Source organism: Pelobates fuscus, chromosome 5 (genome assembly GCF_036172605.1).
Source record: "Pelobates fuscus isolate aPelFus1 chromosome 5, aPelFus1.pri, whole genome shotgun sequence".
Classification (NCBI taxonomy): Eukaryota; Metazoa; Chordata; class Amphibia; order Anura; family Pelobatidae; genus Pelobates; species Pelobates fuscus.
Window position 1 is genome coordinate 313,837,297 of NC_086321.1, and position 15,142 is coordinate 313,852,438.

At 51.4% G+C, this 15,142-nt stretch overlaps 1 protein-coding gene across 5 annotated transcripts in view; it reads right to left on the reverse strand.

Moving 5' to 3' along the window:
* PWWP3A (PWWP domain containing 3A, DNA repair factor) overlaps positions 1-15,142 on the reverse strand; it is a 199,590-nt gene that overhangs the window by 149,610 nt on the left and 34,838 nt on the right. For all 5 annotated transcript variants that reach the window (XM_063455531.1, XM_063455530.1, XM_063455529.1 and 2 more), the window contains exon 2: positions 7,833-7,955. In XM_063455531.1, coding sequence (XP_063311601.1) covers positions 7,833-7,889 — 57 coding nt within the window. In that variant the 5' untranslated portion in view covers positions 7,890-7,955. The remainder of the gene's footprint in view (positions 1-7,832; positions 7,956-15,142) is intronic.

A 15,142-nucleotide genomic window follows, 5' to 3' on the forward strand; every position in this document is an offset into this window, starting at 1 on the left:
TACATGGGGGAGGGCAGGGGGTGAAGGGGTTACATGGGGGGGCAGGGGGTGAAGGGGTTACATGGGGGGGCAGGGGGTGAAGGGGTTACATGGGGGGGCAGGGGGTGAAGGGGTTACATGGGGGGGCAGGGGGTGAAGGGGTTACATGGGGGGGCAGGGGGTGAAGGGGTTACATGGGGGGGCAGGGGTTACATGGGGGGCAGGGGTTACATGGGGAGAGAGCAGGGGGTGAAGGGGTTACATGGGGAGAGAGCAGGGGGTGAAGGGGTTACATGGGGAGAGAGCAGGGGGTGAAGGGGTTACATGGGGAGAGAGCAGGGGGTGAAGGGGTTACATGGGGAGAGAGCAGGGGGTGAAGGGGTTACATGGGGAGGGCAGGGATTGAAGGGGTTACATGGGGAGGGCAGGGGGTGAAGGGATTACATGGGGAGGGCAGGGATTGAAGGGATTACATGGGGAGGGCAGGGGGTGAAGGGATTACATGGGGAGGGCAGGGGGTGAAGGGGTTACATGGGGGGTCCAGGGGGTGAAGGGGTTACATGGGGAGAGAGCAGGGGGTGAAGGGGTTACATGGGGAGAGAGCAGGGGGTGAAGGGGGTTACATGGGGGAGGGCTGGGAGTGAAGGGGGTTACATGGGGGAGGGCTGGGAGTGAAGGGGGTTACATTGGGGAGGGCTGGGAGTGAAGGGGGTTACATGGGGAGGGCTGGGAGTGAAGGGGTTACATGGGGAGGGCTGGGAGTGAAGGGGGTTACATGGGGAGGGCAGGGAGTGAAGGGGTTACATTGGGGGAGGGCAGGGAGTGAAGGGGTTACATTGGGGGAGGGCAGGGAGTGAAGGGGTTACATTGGGGGAGGGCAGGGAGTGAAGGGGTTACATTGGGGAGGGCAGGGAGTGAAGGGGTTACATGAGGGGAGGGCAGGGAGTGAAGGGGTTACATTGGGGGAGGGTAGGGAGTAAAGGGGTTACATTGGGGGAGGGTAGGGAGTAAAGGGGTTACATTGGGGGAGGGCAGGGAGTAAAGGGGTTACATGGGGAGGGCAGGGGGTGAAGGGGTTACATGGGGGGCAGGGGGTGAAGGGGTTACATGGGGGGCAGGGGGTGAAGGGGTTACATGGGGGGCAGGGGGTGAAGGGGTTACATGGGGGGCAGGGGGTGAAGGGGTTACATGGGGGGGCAGGGGGTGAAGGGGTTACATGGGGGGGGCAGGGGGTGAAGGGGTTACATGGGGGGGGGCAGGGGGTGAAGGGGTTACATGGGGAGAGAGCAGGGGGTGAAGGGGTTACATGGGGAGAGAGCAGGGGGTGAAGGGGTTACATGGGGAGAGAGCAGGGGGTGAAGGGGTTACATGGGGAGAGAGCAGGGGGTGAAGGGGTTACATGGGGAGAGAGCAGGGGGTGAAGGGGTTACATGGGGAGAGAGCAGGGGGTGAAGGGGTTACATGGGGAGAGAGCAGGGGGTGAAGGGGTTACATGGGGGAGGGCAGGGGGTGAAGGGGTTACATGGGGAGGGCAGGGGGTGAAGGGGTTACATGGGGAGGGCAGGGAGTAAAGGGGTTACATGGGGGGAGGGCAGGGAGTGAAGGGGTTACATTGGGGGAGGGCAGGGAGTGAAGGGGTTACATTGGGGAGGGCAGGGAGTGAAGGGGTTACATGAGGGGAGGGCAGGGAGTGAAGGGGTTACATTGGGGGAGGGTAGGGAGTAAAGGGGTTACATTGGGGGAGGGCAGGGAGTAAAGGGGTTACATGGGGAGGGCAGGGGGTGATGGGGTTACATGGGGGGGCAGGGGGTGAAGGGGTTACATGGGGGGCAGGGGGTGAAGGGGTTACATGGGGGGCAGGGGGTGAATGGGGTTACATGGGGGGCAGGGGGTGAAGGGGTTACATGGGGAGAGAGCAGGGGGTGAAGGGGTTACATGGGGAGAGAGCAGGGGGTGAAGGGGTTACATGGGGAGAGAGCAGGGGGTGAAGGGGTTACATGGGGAGAGAGCAGGGGGTGAAGGGGTTACATGGGGATAGAGCAGGGGGTGAAGGGGTTACATGGGGAGAGAGCAGGGGGTGAAGGGGTTACATGGGGAGAGAGCAGGGGGTGAAGGGGTTACATGGGGAGAGAGCAGGGGGTGAAGGGGTTACATGGGGAGGGCAGTGGGTGAAGGGGTTACATGGGGGGCAGGGGGTGAAGGGGTTACATGGGGGGCAGGGGGTGAAGGGGTTACATGGGGGGGCAGGGGGTGAAGGGGTTACATGGGGGGGCAGGGGGTGAAGGGGTTACATGGGGGGTCCAGGGGGTGAAGGGGTTACATGGGGAGAGAGCAGGGGGTGAAGGGGTTACATGGGGAGAGAGCAGGGGGTGAAGGGGTTACATGGGGAGAGAGCAGGGGGTGAAGGGGTTACATGGGGAGAGAGCAGGGGGTGAAGGGGTTACATGGGGAGAGAGCAGGGGGTGAAGGGGTTACATGGGGAGAGAGCAGGGGGTGAAGGGGTTACATGGGGAGAGAGCAGGGGGTGAAGGGGTTACATGGAGAGAGAGCAGGGGGTGAAGGGGTTACATGGGGGGAGAGCAGAGGGTGAAGGGGTTACATGGGGAGGGCAGGGGGTGAAGGGGTTGCAGGGGGTGAAGGGGTTACATGGGGAGGGCAGGGATTGAAGGGGTTACATGGGGAGGGCAGGGGGTGAAGGGATTACATGGGGAGGGCAGGGATTGAAGGGGTTACATGGGGAGGGCAGGGGGTGAAGGGATTACATGGGGAGGGCAGGGGGTGAAGGGGTTACATGGGGGGTCCAGGGGGTGAAGGGGTTACATGGGGAGAGAGCAGGGGGTGAAGGGGTTACATGGGGAGAGAGCAGGGGGTGAAGGGGGTTACATGGGGGAGGGCTGGGAGTGAAGGGGGTTACATGGGGAGGGCTGGGAGTGAAGGGGGTTACATGGGGAGGGCTGGGAGTGAAGGGGGTTACATGGGGAGGGCTGGGAGTGAAGGGGGTTACATGGGGAGGGCTGTGAGTGAAGGGGGTTACATGGGGAGGGCAGGGAGTGAAGGGGTTACATTGGGGGAGGGCAGGGAGTGAAGGGGTTACATTGGGGGAGGGCAGGGAGTGAAGGGGTTACATTGGGGGAGGGCAGGGAGTGAAGGGGTTACATTGGGGAGGGCAGGGAGTGAAGGGGTTACATGAGGGGAGGGCAGGGAGTGAAGGGGTTACATTGGGGGAGGGTAGGGAGTAAAGGGGTTACATTGGGGGAGGGTAGGGAGTAAAGGGGTTACATTGGGGGAGGGCAGGGAGTAAAGGGGTTACATTGGGGGGGGGCAGGGGGTGAAGGGGTTACATGGGGGGCAGGGGGTGAAGGGGTTACATGGGGGGCAGGGGGTGAAGGGGTTACATGGGGGGCAGGGGGTGAAGGGGTTACATGGGGGGGCAGGGGGTGAAGGGGTTACATGGGGGGGCAGGGGGTGAAGGGGTTACATGGGGGGGGCAGGGGGTGAAGGGGTTACATGGGGGGTCCAGGGGGTGAAGGGGTTACATGGGGAGAGAGCAGGGGGTGAAGGGGTTACATGGGGAGAGAGCAGGGGGTGAAGGGGTTACATGGGGAGAGAGCAGGGGGTGAAGGGGTTACATGGGGAGAGAGCAGGGGGTGAAGGGGTTACATGGGGAGAGAGCAGGGGGTGAAGGGGTTACATGGGGAGAGAGCAGGGGGTGAAGGGGTTACATGGGGGAGGGCAGGGGGTGAAGGGGTTACATGGGGAGGGCAGGGAGTAAAGGGGTTACATGGGGGGAGGGCAGGGAGTGAAGGGGTTACATTGGGGGAGGGCAGGGAGTGAAGGGGTTACATTGGGGGAGGGCAGGGAGTGAAGGGGTTACATTGGGGGAGGGTAGGGAGTAAAGGGGTTACATTGGGGGAGGGTAGGGAGTAAAGGGGTTACATTGGGGGAGGGCAGGGAGTAAAGGGGTTACATGGGGAGGGCAGGGGGTGATGGGGTTACATGGGGGGGCAGGGGGTGAAGGGGTTACATGGGGGGCAGGGGGTGAAGGGGTTACATGGGGGGCAGGGGGTGAATGGGGTTACATGGGGGGGCAGGGGGTGAAGGGGTTACATGGGGAGAGAGCAGGGGGTGAAGGGGTTACATGGGGAGAGAGCAGGGGGTGAAGGGGTTACATGGGGAGAGAGCAGGGGGTGAAGGGGTTACATGGGGAGAGAGCAGGGGGTGAAGGGGTTACATGGGGAGAGAGCAGGGGGTGAAGGGGTTACATGGGGAGAGAGCAGGGGGTGAAGGGGTTACATGGGGAGGGCAGTGGGTGAAGGGGTTACATGGGAGGCAGGGGGTGAAGGGGTTACATGGGGGGCAGGGGGTGAAGGGGTTACATGGGGGGGCAGGGGGTGAAGGGGTTACATGGGGAGAGAGCAGGGGGTGAAGGGGTTACATGGGGAGAGAGCAGGGGGTGAAGGGGTTACATGGGGAGAGAGCAGGGGGTGAAGGGGTTACATGGGGAGAGAGCAGGGGGTGAAGGGGTTACATGGGGAGAGAGCAGGGGGTGAAGGGGTTACATGGGGAGAGAGCAGGGGGTGAAGGGGTTACATGGGGAGAGAGCAGGGGGTGAAGGGGTTACATGGGGAGAGAGCAGGGGGTGAAGGGGTTACATGGGGAGGGCAGTGGGTGAAGGGATTACATGGGGAGGGCAGGGGGTGAAGGGATTACATGGGGGAGGGCAGGGGGTGAAGGGGTTACATGGGGGAGGGCAGGGGGTGAAGGGGTTACATGGGGAGGGCAGGGAGTAAAGGGGTTACATGGGGGAGGGCAGGGAGTAAAGGGGTTACATGGGGGAGGGCAGGGAGTGAAGGGGTTACATTGGGGAGGGCAGGGAGTGAAGGGGTTACAGTGTGGGGAGGGCAGGGAGTGAAGGGGTTACAGTGTGGGGAGGGCAGGGAGTGAAGGGGTTACAGTGTGGGGAGGGCAGGGAGTGAAGGGTTACATTGGGGGAGGGCAGGGAGTGAAGGGGTTACATTGGTGAGGGCAGGGAGTGAAGGGGTTACATTGGGGGAGGGTAGGGAGTGAAGGGGTTACATTGGGGGAGGGTAGGGAGTGAAGGGGTTACATTGGGGGAGGGTAGGGAGTAAAGGGGTTACATGGGGGGAGGGTAGGGAGTAAAGGGGTTACATGGGGGGAGGGCAGGGAGTAAAGGGGTTACATGGGGGGAGAGCAGAGGGTGAAGGGGTTACATGGGGAGGGCAGGGGGTGAAGGGGTTGCAGGGGGTGAAGGGGTTACATGGGGGCAGGGGGTGAAGGGGTTACATGGGGAGGGCAGGGGGTGAAGGGGTTACATGGGGAGGGCAGGGGTGAAGGGGTTACATGGGGAGGGCAGGGAGTGAAGGGGTTGGAGTGTGGGGAGGGCAGGGAGTGAAGGGGTTACAGTGTGGGGAGGGCAGGGAGTGAAGGGGTTACATTGGGGGAGGGCAGGGAGTGAAGGGGTTACAGTGTGGGGAGGGCAGGGAGTGAAGGGGTTACATTGGGGGAGGGCAGGGAGTGAAGGGGTTACAGTGTGGGGAGGGCAGGGAGTGAAGGGGTTACAGTGTGGGGAGGGCAGGGAGTGAAGGGGTTACAGTGTGGGGAGGGCAGGGAGTGAAGGGGTTACAGTGTGGGGAGGGCAGGGAGTGAAGGGGTTACATTGGGGGAGGGTAGGGAGTAAAGGGGTTACATGGGGGGAGAGCAGAGGGTGAAGGGGTTACAGTGTGGGGAGGGCAGGGAGTGAAGGGGTTACATTGGGGGAGGGTAGGGAGTAAAGGGGTTACATGGGGGGAGAGCAGAGGGTGAAGGGGTTACATGGGGAGGGCAGGGGGTGAAGGGGTTACATGGGGAGGGCAGGGGGTGAAGGGGTTACATGGGGAGGGCAGGGGGTGAAGGGGTTACATGGGGAGGGCAGGGAGTGAAGGGGTTGCAGGGGGTGAAGGGGTTACATGGGGGGCAGGGGGTGAAGGGGTTACATGGGGGGCAGGGGGTGAAGGGGTTACATGGGGAGGGCAGGGGGTGAAGGGGTTACATGGGGAGGGCAGGGGTGAAGGGGTTACATGGGGAGGGCAGGGAGTGAAGGGGTTACATGGGGAGGGCAGGGAGTGAAGGGGTTGGAGTGTGGGGAGGGCAGGGAGTGAAGGGGTTACAGTGTGGGGAGGGCAGGGAGTGAAGGGGTTACATTGGGGGAGGGCAGGGAGTGAAGGGGTTACAGTGTGGGGAGGGCAGGGAGTGAAGGGGTTACATTGGGGGAGGGCAGGGAGTGAAGGGGTTACAGTGTGGGGAGGGCAGGGAGTAAAGGGGTTACATGGGGGGAGAGCAGAGGGTGAAGGGGTTACAGTGTGGGGAGGGCAGGGAGTGAAGGGGTTACATTGGGGGAGGGTAGGGAGTAAAGGGGTTACATGGGGGGAGAGCAGAGGGTGAAGGGGTTACATGGGGAGGGCAGGGGGTGAAGGGGTTACATGGGGAGGGCAGGGGGTGAAGGGGTTACATGGGGAGGGCAGGGGTGAAGGGGTTACATGGGGAGGGCAGGGAGTGAAGGGGTTGGAGTGTGGGGAGGGCAGGGAGTGAAGGGGTTACAGTGTGGGGAGGGCAGGGAGTGAAGGGGTTACATTGGGGGAGGGCAGGGAGTGAAGGGGTTACAGTGTGGGGAGGGCAGGGAGTGAAGGGGTTACATTGGGGGAGGGCAGGGAGTGAAGGGGTTACAGTGTGGGGAGGGCAGGGAGTAAAGGGGTTACATGGGGGGAGAGCAGAGGGTGAAGGGGTTACAGTGTGGGGAGGGCAGGGAGTGAAGGGGTTACATTGGGGGAGGGTAGGGAGTAAAGGGGTTACATGGGGGGAGGGTAGGGAGTAAAGGGGTTACATGGGGGGAGGGCAGGGAGTAAAGGGGTTACATGGGGGGAGAGCAGAGGGTGAAGGGGTTACATGGGGAGGGCAGGGGGTGAAGGGGTTGCAGGGGGTGAAGGGGTTACATGGGGGGCAGGGGGTGAAGGGGTTACATGGGGAGGGCAGGGGGTGAAGGGGTTACATGGGGAGGGCAGGGGTGAAGGGGTTACATGGGGAGGGCAGGGAGTGAAGGGGTTACATGGGGAGGGCAGGGAGTGAAGGGGTTGGAGTGTGGGGAGGGCAGGGAGTGAAGGGGTTACAGTGTGGGGAGGGCAGGGAGTGAAGGGGTTACATTGGGGGAGGGCAGGGAGTGAAGGGGTTACAGTGTGGGGAGGGCAGGGAGTGAAGGGGTTACATTGGGGGAGGGCAGGGAGTGAAGGGGTTACAGTGTGGGGAGGGCAGGGAGTAAAGGGGTTACATGGGGGGAGAGCAGAGGGTGAAGGGGTTACAGTGTGGGGAGGGCAGGGAGTGAAGGGGTTACATTGGGGGAGGGTAGGGAGTAAAGGGGTTACATGGGGGGAGAGCAGAGGGTGAAGGGGTTACATGGGGAGGGCAGGGGGTGAAGGGGTTACATGGGGAGGGCAGGGGGTGAAGGGGTTACATGGGGAGGGCAGGGGGTGAAGGGGTTACATGGGGAGGGCAGGGGGTGAAGGGGTTACATGGGGAGGGCAGGGGGTGAAGGGGTTGGAGGGGGTGAAGGGGCACTCGGAATCGCCCTGCGACCCACCAGTGGGTCGCGACCCACACTTTGGGAACCGCTGATGTAGTGGGTTTGGTGTTTAGGGTGCCCCTTTAAACATGCCACTTCAATTTTAGAAACTACTCTTCTCTATCATCAGATAACAATATTAAAATTAATATCAACTACACGTGAGAACTTTTGACTCCACGGCTTTAAATTTGCTCTCTCGGCTTACATCATTAAGTGAAATATGTGTTATGTTGCTCACCTTTGCAGGCCACAAACGCTGGTGCCATTTGCAGAAGACATAGCCTGGAGAGCTCATTGTTCAAGTTCATTCATATGAAGGTTTTTTATTTTGGAATTTGATGTAAATATTTTATTTGTAAGCCTGTAACATGAAAGGATAGACTAAGTTACACAGCATATAGCAAATGCATTTCTTTTTTTAGAAAACAACTATGTTTAGCTGATCAATTAACACCTTAAGGACCGCGGATGTACTAGGTACTTCTCCCGGCGGCGATCTGTGTTGTTCCCGGTCTAAGGGGAACTGCCTGACAGCCAAGACAGTCCCCGCTCGGCAAATTAGGCCCCCGCGGGCCTTCTGATCACTCTGAAAGAGCGGTCATATGGCCGCAATAGTTGTCTGCCTGCAGGGGGACTGCCTAAACTGACAGGCAGTCTCCCTGCATCTGTAAAATAAAATAAAAAAATGTTAGTTAACAAAAAAAAAAATTATATATATATATATATATATATATATATATATATATATTTATTTATATTATGTCATACTAAGTCTATTTTTTAATTAATACATATACAATTTTACGACGGCTTGCACTTACGACCAGGCGTAAGTGCGAGCCATCGTGGGGATTCTCTGCTCTGGTGCTTTCGTCTATGTTCGGAGAAGTCTCCCTGAACATAGAAAAGCGCACAAGAGCAGGGAATCCCTCAAATCTATGTTTGGGGAAATTTCCCCGAACATACAGGTGATACTCGAAAAATTTGAATATCGTGCAAAAAGTTCATTTATATCAGTAATGCAACGTAAAAGGTGAAACTAATATATGATATATACGCATTACATGCAAAACAAGATAGTTCAAGACATGATTTGTCATAAGTGCAATGATTATAGCTTACAGCTCATGAAAACCCCAAATCCACAATCTCAGTAAATTAGAATATTACATGCAATCAATAAAACAAGGAGTATACATAGAACAATATAGGACCTCTGAAAAGTATAAGCATGCACATGGACTCGGTACTTGGTTTGGGCCCCTTTTGCAGCAATTACTGCCTCAATGCGACGTGGCATGGAAGCTATAAGCCTGTGGCACTGCTGAGTTGTTATGGAAGACCTGGATACTTTAATAGTGGCCTTTAGCTCTTCTGCATTGTTCGGTCTCATGTCTCTCATCTTTCTCTTGGCAATGCCCCATAGATTCTCTATGGGGTTCAGGTCAGGCGAGTTTGCTGGCCAATCAAGCACAGTAATCCCACGGTCATTGAACCAGGTTTTAGTGCTTTTGGCAGTTGGCAGTCAGCATCCCCATAAAGCTCGTCTGCGGAAGGAAGCATGAAGTGCTCCAAAACCTCCTGGTAGATGGCTGTGTTGACCCTGGACTTAATGAAGCACAGTGGACCAACACCAGCAGATGACATGGCTCCCCAAATCAACACACCGTGGAAACTTCACACTGGACTTCAAGCATCTTGCAGTGTGTGCCTCTCCATTCTTCCTCCAGACTCTGGGTCCTTGGTTTCCAAATGAGATGCAAAAGTTGCTCTCATCAGAAAAGAGGTCTTTGGACCACTGAGCAACAGACCAGGTCTGTTTTTCTTTAGGCCAGGTAAGACGCTTCTGACGTTATTTGTTGTTCAGGAGCAGCTTGACAAGACGAATACGACATCTGAAGCCCATGTCCAGGATCCGTGTGTGGTGGCTCTTGATATGTGGACATATTTACATATCTGATAGAAAATCTACAACCTAACTGGTAATTATGCTGGTTTTATTTAATTTAATTTAATAAAATTCAATTAATTGATTTTACTAAATGGCAGAATATACTTGGATAAAAGCTGGTGATTCCAAACATTAAGGAGTCATGATTCGTTAATATATAGAATTCGGAATTCCATTCCTGCAGGTGGACCAATGAACTCTATATTACTTTTAACTTTAAAAATAGAATACCAGGCAATTATCCAAAAAATTTAGCTTATGTAATTTAGAAATAGTGAATCTTAATTAAGGACGTTAAAATTCTGCAAACATAAATCTGGTTAGAATTATTCTTATTGGATAGACATAGGAATGGTGAATGATCTGCTATGAGAATTATTGTAGTTGTAAAAATTGCAATATAATAGGATATCTTGCCTATGAGGATTGTAGCTAGCAGTGAAAGAGTTAATTCAGTGTGATTTAACTGTCAGCTAAAGTTTTTATTGCTTTATGCTGTGCTGCTATGAAATGCTGTGTTCTGTGTTAATTGGGTTCTGAAGTGTCCCGTCGTAAATATTAAACTGTTGACAACGGACAACATATAACTTGCATTTAGCTGTCTATATTGTGTTAAACCACTACCATATTGTATACTTATGTTATACCTAAATATTCACCGATTATTGTCACGCATGTTACATATATTATTTTATTATTATTGTCACAATAAATTTTTATAGTTAATTTGTGATGTGTAAAGTAAAATCTTCTGGTGAAACTTACTCTAGGATCTAAGAGAATTAAAATAATGGGTAATTCTCAGCTTAAAATAATTAAAATCGGGGAAACCGTGCCAAGATATCAATTTTTTATATAATAAAAATGTAAGTAATTTTTGATGATTTTTATGAAAATATTTTTAATATTTATCACCCCATAAATATCTTCACAATACCGATATTAAAATTATCTCTTCAATGCTTGCGGAAAGGTTAAAAATAGTTATGCCACGGGGGCGGAGTTAACAGCCGAGCTGGAAAGTCGCATAGCACATGAGCTCCTGCTGTACTAGCCAAATAAACATAAAAAATAGCCGTTTGCCACCTCCAAATCGGCAACCTTTTCGGCTCAAGAGAGTGCCAGGCAATTCGCCATCAAGATGGGGCGCAAAACAAAGAAGCCCAGACCGGATTAACCGAGACAAGGCCCCAACATCGCGGAACTCTTGCGGCAAACGCAGGGGGCACCTGGGCCCAAAATGGCTGCTTACCCTGAAACCTTCTCCGAACTCTCGGATGATTTCTCCTCTGGGGAGGAAACACCAGACCTACCCCAGATGGCAGCACCTAAGCCGAATGTCCGGGTAGCAGACACCTCACCGGTAACAACGGCGGTCCTCAAGTCTCTATTAGCCGACCTCCAACGGACTCTCCAAATGGACGTGGCGTCCCTCCGGGCTGACATCCAAGGCCTAACGGGAAGAATCGGAACCCTGGAGGCATCTACTACCACCCACACATCACAGATTGCTGCACTACAGCGAGAGGTACAAGGCCTCAAAAGCCAGAACGCAAGGCATGAGAGCCAGTTCACAGCCATAGAGGACGCAAGGCGGGCCAACAACTTGAAAATCAGAGGCATCCCGGAAGATATTCAGGCCGCGGAGCTCCCACATATGCTAAGGCGGCTATTAACGGCACTGTTACCGCCGCGACAAGCCAAAGCAGCGCAGCTGGACGGCTTCTTTCGAGCCCCGAAACCGTCAAAGGCACCTACCACGGCACCCCGAGACCTCATCATACGCTTCCAGCACCACAAGGACAAGATGGCGGTCGTCGCAGCAACCAGGGAATGCTCCCCTTACAAGTTTGAGTCGATGTCTCTCTCGTTTTACGCTGATCTAACCGGCAGCACACTCGCTTGGCGCCGGTCATTCAAGCCATTTACCAAGCTGCTGCAACAGCAAGAAATGCCATACAGATGGCTGAAAACGCGTGCCATATGGCTCCAGAAGGGCGAGACCAACTACACTATAGGCTCCCTTGAAGAGGCGACAGCTTTACTACACACCCTGGGCCTGCCTAAAGACTCTCTTCAACCTACGGCAAACCACTCAGGGCCTACTCCGACTCACCAGTGGAATCCTGACCGGGTACAACCCTTTGTTCCACGCAGAGCGGAACCGAACCGAGATGAGGCTACAGCAACATGAAGCAACCAAGTCCCGATAAGGACTCTTTGTTAACCCATAGTTCTCTCTTTATTTCGTTATGCATTATTATGTTATTTCTTTTATCGTTAGCTCCTCCATATAATGTTTCCAACTGGACGAGACACTTCAACCATAGCTCCACCGACTGACGGGCATTTCAGCCATGTCCCACCCTCTCCCCCCCCCCCCCCGCCTGACAGGAGAACGACATAGAACAAGCGACAACACCTGACAAAGCCAGGCGTAACACACACAGCGGGACAGAACAGGACAGGACCCTACACCTACCCCCTGAACACCATTCACAATAAGGTACGGCCCGCACAGATTCACGCACATACTCTGACCCGAACAGGGACCCACCGCCACGACTGACCTCAGACTAAATAAAGGCTTTACATGGCCAAGACACCCAAACGAGACGATGAGTCCCCATCACAGTACCGGGCACGTACCCCTAGCCATAAGATACCACGTACTAGGCCAAGACAAAAATATAAAAAGTGCAAGAATTAACAGGCCACACGAACGTCAATGTATATTGTTGTATTACTCTCTGGCACAAGCTGTTGTGGCTGTGAAATACTGTATGTTTCTCTATGCACGATCAAAAAGAATTTAAAAAAATAAAAATAAAAAAAAATAGTTATGCCACAATTAATAAACAACGACCAAGTGGGATTTTTACCAAAGAGGACCTCAGAAAAATAATAAACATTTTAGAAGAAATAGAGAACAATAAAACTCCTTTAAACTCCTTTAATGTTACCATCAATAGACGTAGAGAAAGCGTTTGATAGGGTGGGTTGTAGTTTTATGTTTGCAACCCTAAAACAATTTGGAATCACTGGTTCAATACTACAAGTGATATCAGCCCTCTACACTAACCCATCAGCAAACGTCACAGGGTCAGGACATCACAATACTTCGAGATTAAAAAATGGGACAAAACAGGGATGCCTTCTTTCCCCTCTATTGTACATAATGGTTTTAGAACTTCAAAAAGACAAAATAAAAAAAATCAAAGGCTTTACCAACATGTCAAACAAAGCTAAATATATAGGCAGACGATATTTTACTAACACTAGAAGATCCAAAAATCTCGGTCCCAGAGTTATTGAGGGAGATAAAGAATTATTCTAAAGTCTCAGGATATAAAATGAACCTAGAGAAATCAATATACATTGCTAAAAATATGAATAAAAGATTAACTAACTTTCTTGTACAAAATATAGGGCTCCCTGACAATAAGTATAGACTAAGATATTTAGGTATAACCATAACTCCAGATTTAAAAGACCTTATTGAAACTAACTTCTTACCCTTATTTAAATAAAAAAAAAAAAAAAAAAAAGGACTGGAAAGGACTATGCTTTTCTTGGTCGGGTCGAATTAACATTCTAAAAACTTATATTCTACCAAAATGGCTGTACTCATGGAGAATGATCCCTTTCAACTTCCCAGAAAACTGGCTATTATTTTTTACATTTGTATGGGGTGGTAAAAAAAAACAAAAAAAAAAACAAGTGTTAAAATGAAAAACCTGACTAGGTCAAGGCAAGACAGAGGATTGGGATGCCCAGAAATTTTCCAATGTTACCTGGCTAGCATACTTTTCCACATATTGCTCTCCCAAAATTATGCAGCCACTAAAGAAACTTGATACAAAATGGAAAAAACAAAAACAGGGGTAGGCAACTTACCCTCGCTATTTTGGGTTTTAGACTTCGATAAAAAAAAAAATCTACTGAAGAGGCACGGAGCAAATCACAGATACTCAAAGGATTAACTCTCAATCAATTTAGGACTAAATAAAATAGAGGTGCTTCCATTCTCTACCATTTCAGATATGCTGGAAAATATAAAAATACAAAAGGGGGGAGGGGGAGGAATTAGAGAATTCAAAATATATTAGTGAAGAATAAAATTAAGCCCTTCCATCAAATTATGGAGGAATTCAACATTTCCAATAAAGAAAAAAGGCTTTATTGCAGAATATCTACTTAAAAATAACGAGTAGAAAAACATAAAACTCAGACACCTTCTGGAACTAAAGAATTATAAAAACCTATTGGCAAAGAGTGCCAAAGTTATATACGGAAGGAAACACGATAAACAAATAGGTTTGATTAATAAATGTGAAAAAGAACTACAAGTACCCATAGAAAAAGAAAATAAGAAAATAAAGTATACAAACATATACATTGCCTAAACCTCACGGAAACACAATTTAAACTTTCTAACAGATGGTATTTAATACCAAAAACACTTAAATACAATTTTCCTAGAGGCATCAGATAGGTGTTGGAAATGTAATGTCAATGGAAGGTAATTTGATTCACAGTTGGTGGCAATGCGCACCTATAAGTCAATATTGGAAGGATGTAATGAAAGCAATATATCAAATAACTGAAATAAAACTAGAATTCAAACCTGAGTTGGTCTTATTAAATCTAAATTGGCCCAAAATGTCAAAAAAAAAAAAAAAGAAGTACAAATGGTAACATAACATCTTCTTTTAGCACGTAATTGGAAAACAGTGAGAATCCGATAAACTAAAGAATTAATAGCACAAGTCATATGGCAAGCAAAAACGAACCTAGGAAATAGATACACTCAAATAGAAGACTGGGACACATGGCTAAACAAACTGGAAGCTATAATTTAACAACTACCACACCGGACAAAAAGAACGGAAAATTACCGTACATACTCGAGTATAAGCAGTTTTTCAGCAAATCTTTTGTGCTGAAAACCCCCAACTCGGCTTGTACTCGAGTCAATTCTGTATATGGCAATTCACATTGCCATAATACAGACAATGGGGCTGTGGGGGCTGCAGAGAGCGTTGACTTACCTCTCCTTCAGCTCCTGTCAGCTCCCTCCTACTCCGCGCCGGTCAGGTCAGCTCCTCTGCCAGCTCCCAGTGTAAGTCTCGCGAGAGCCGCGGGGTCACTGGGACTTACACTGGGACTTGCAGAAGGAGCTGACCGGACCGGCGCGGAGGAGGAGGGAGCTGCAGGAGAGGTAAGTAACAGCTCACTGCCAGCCCCCCTCCTACACAGTGCACACCACTGGACCACCAGGGAGTAAGAGCCCCCCTCCCTGCCATGTATCAAGCAGGGAGGGGGGGACGAAAAAAATTTAAATAAAATAAAATAAAAAATAATAATTAAATAAAATAAAAAAAATAAAAAAATAAAAAATAAAATTTAAAAAAATAATAAAATTGCCCACCCCCCACCAAGGCTCTGCAACACACACACACACGCTGCACTCATACACACACGCTGCACTCATTATATACACACACTGTAAATAAATATTCAATTAATATAATTTTTATAGGATCTAATTTTATTTAGAAATTTACCAGTAGCTGCTGCATTTCCCACCCTAGTCT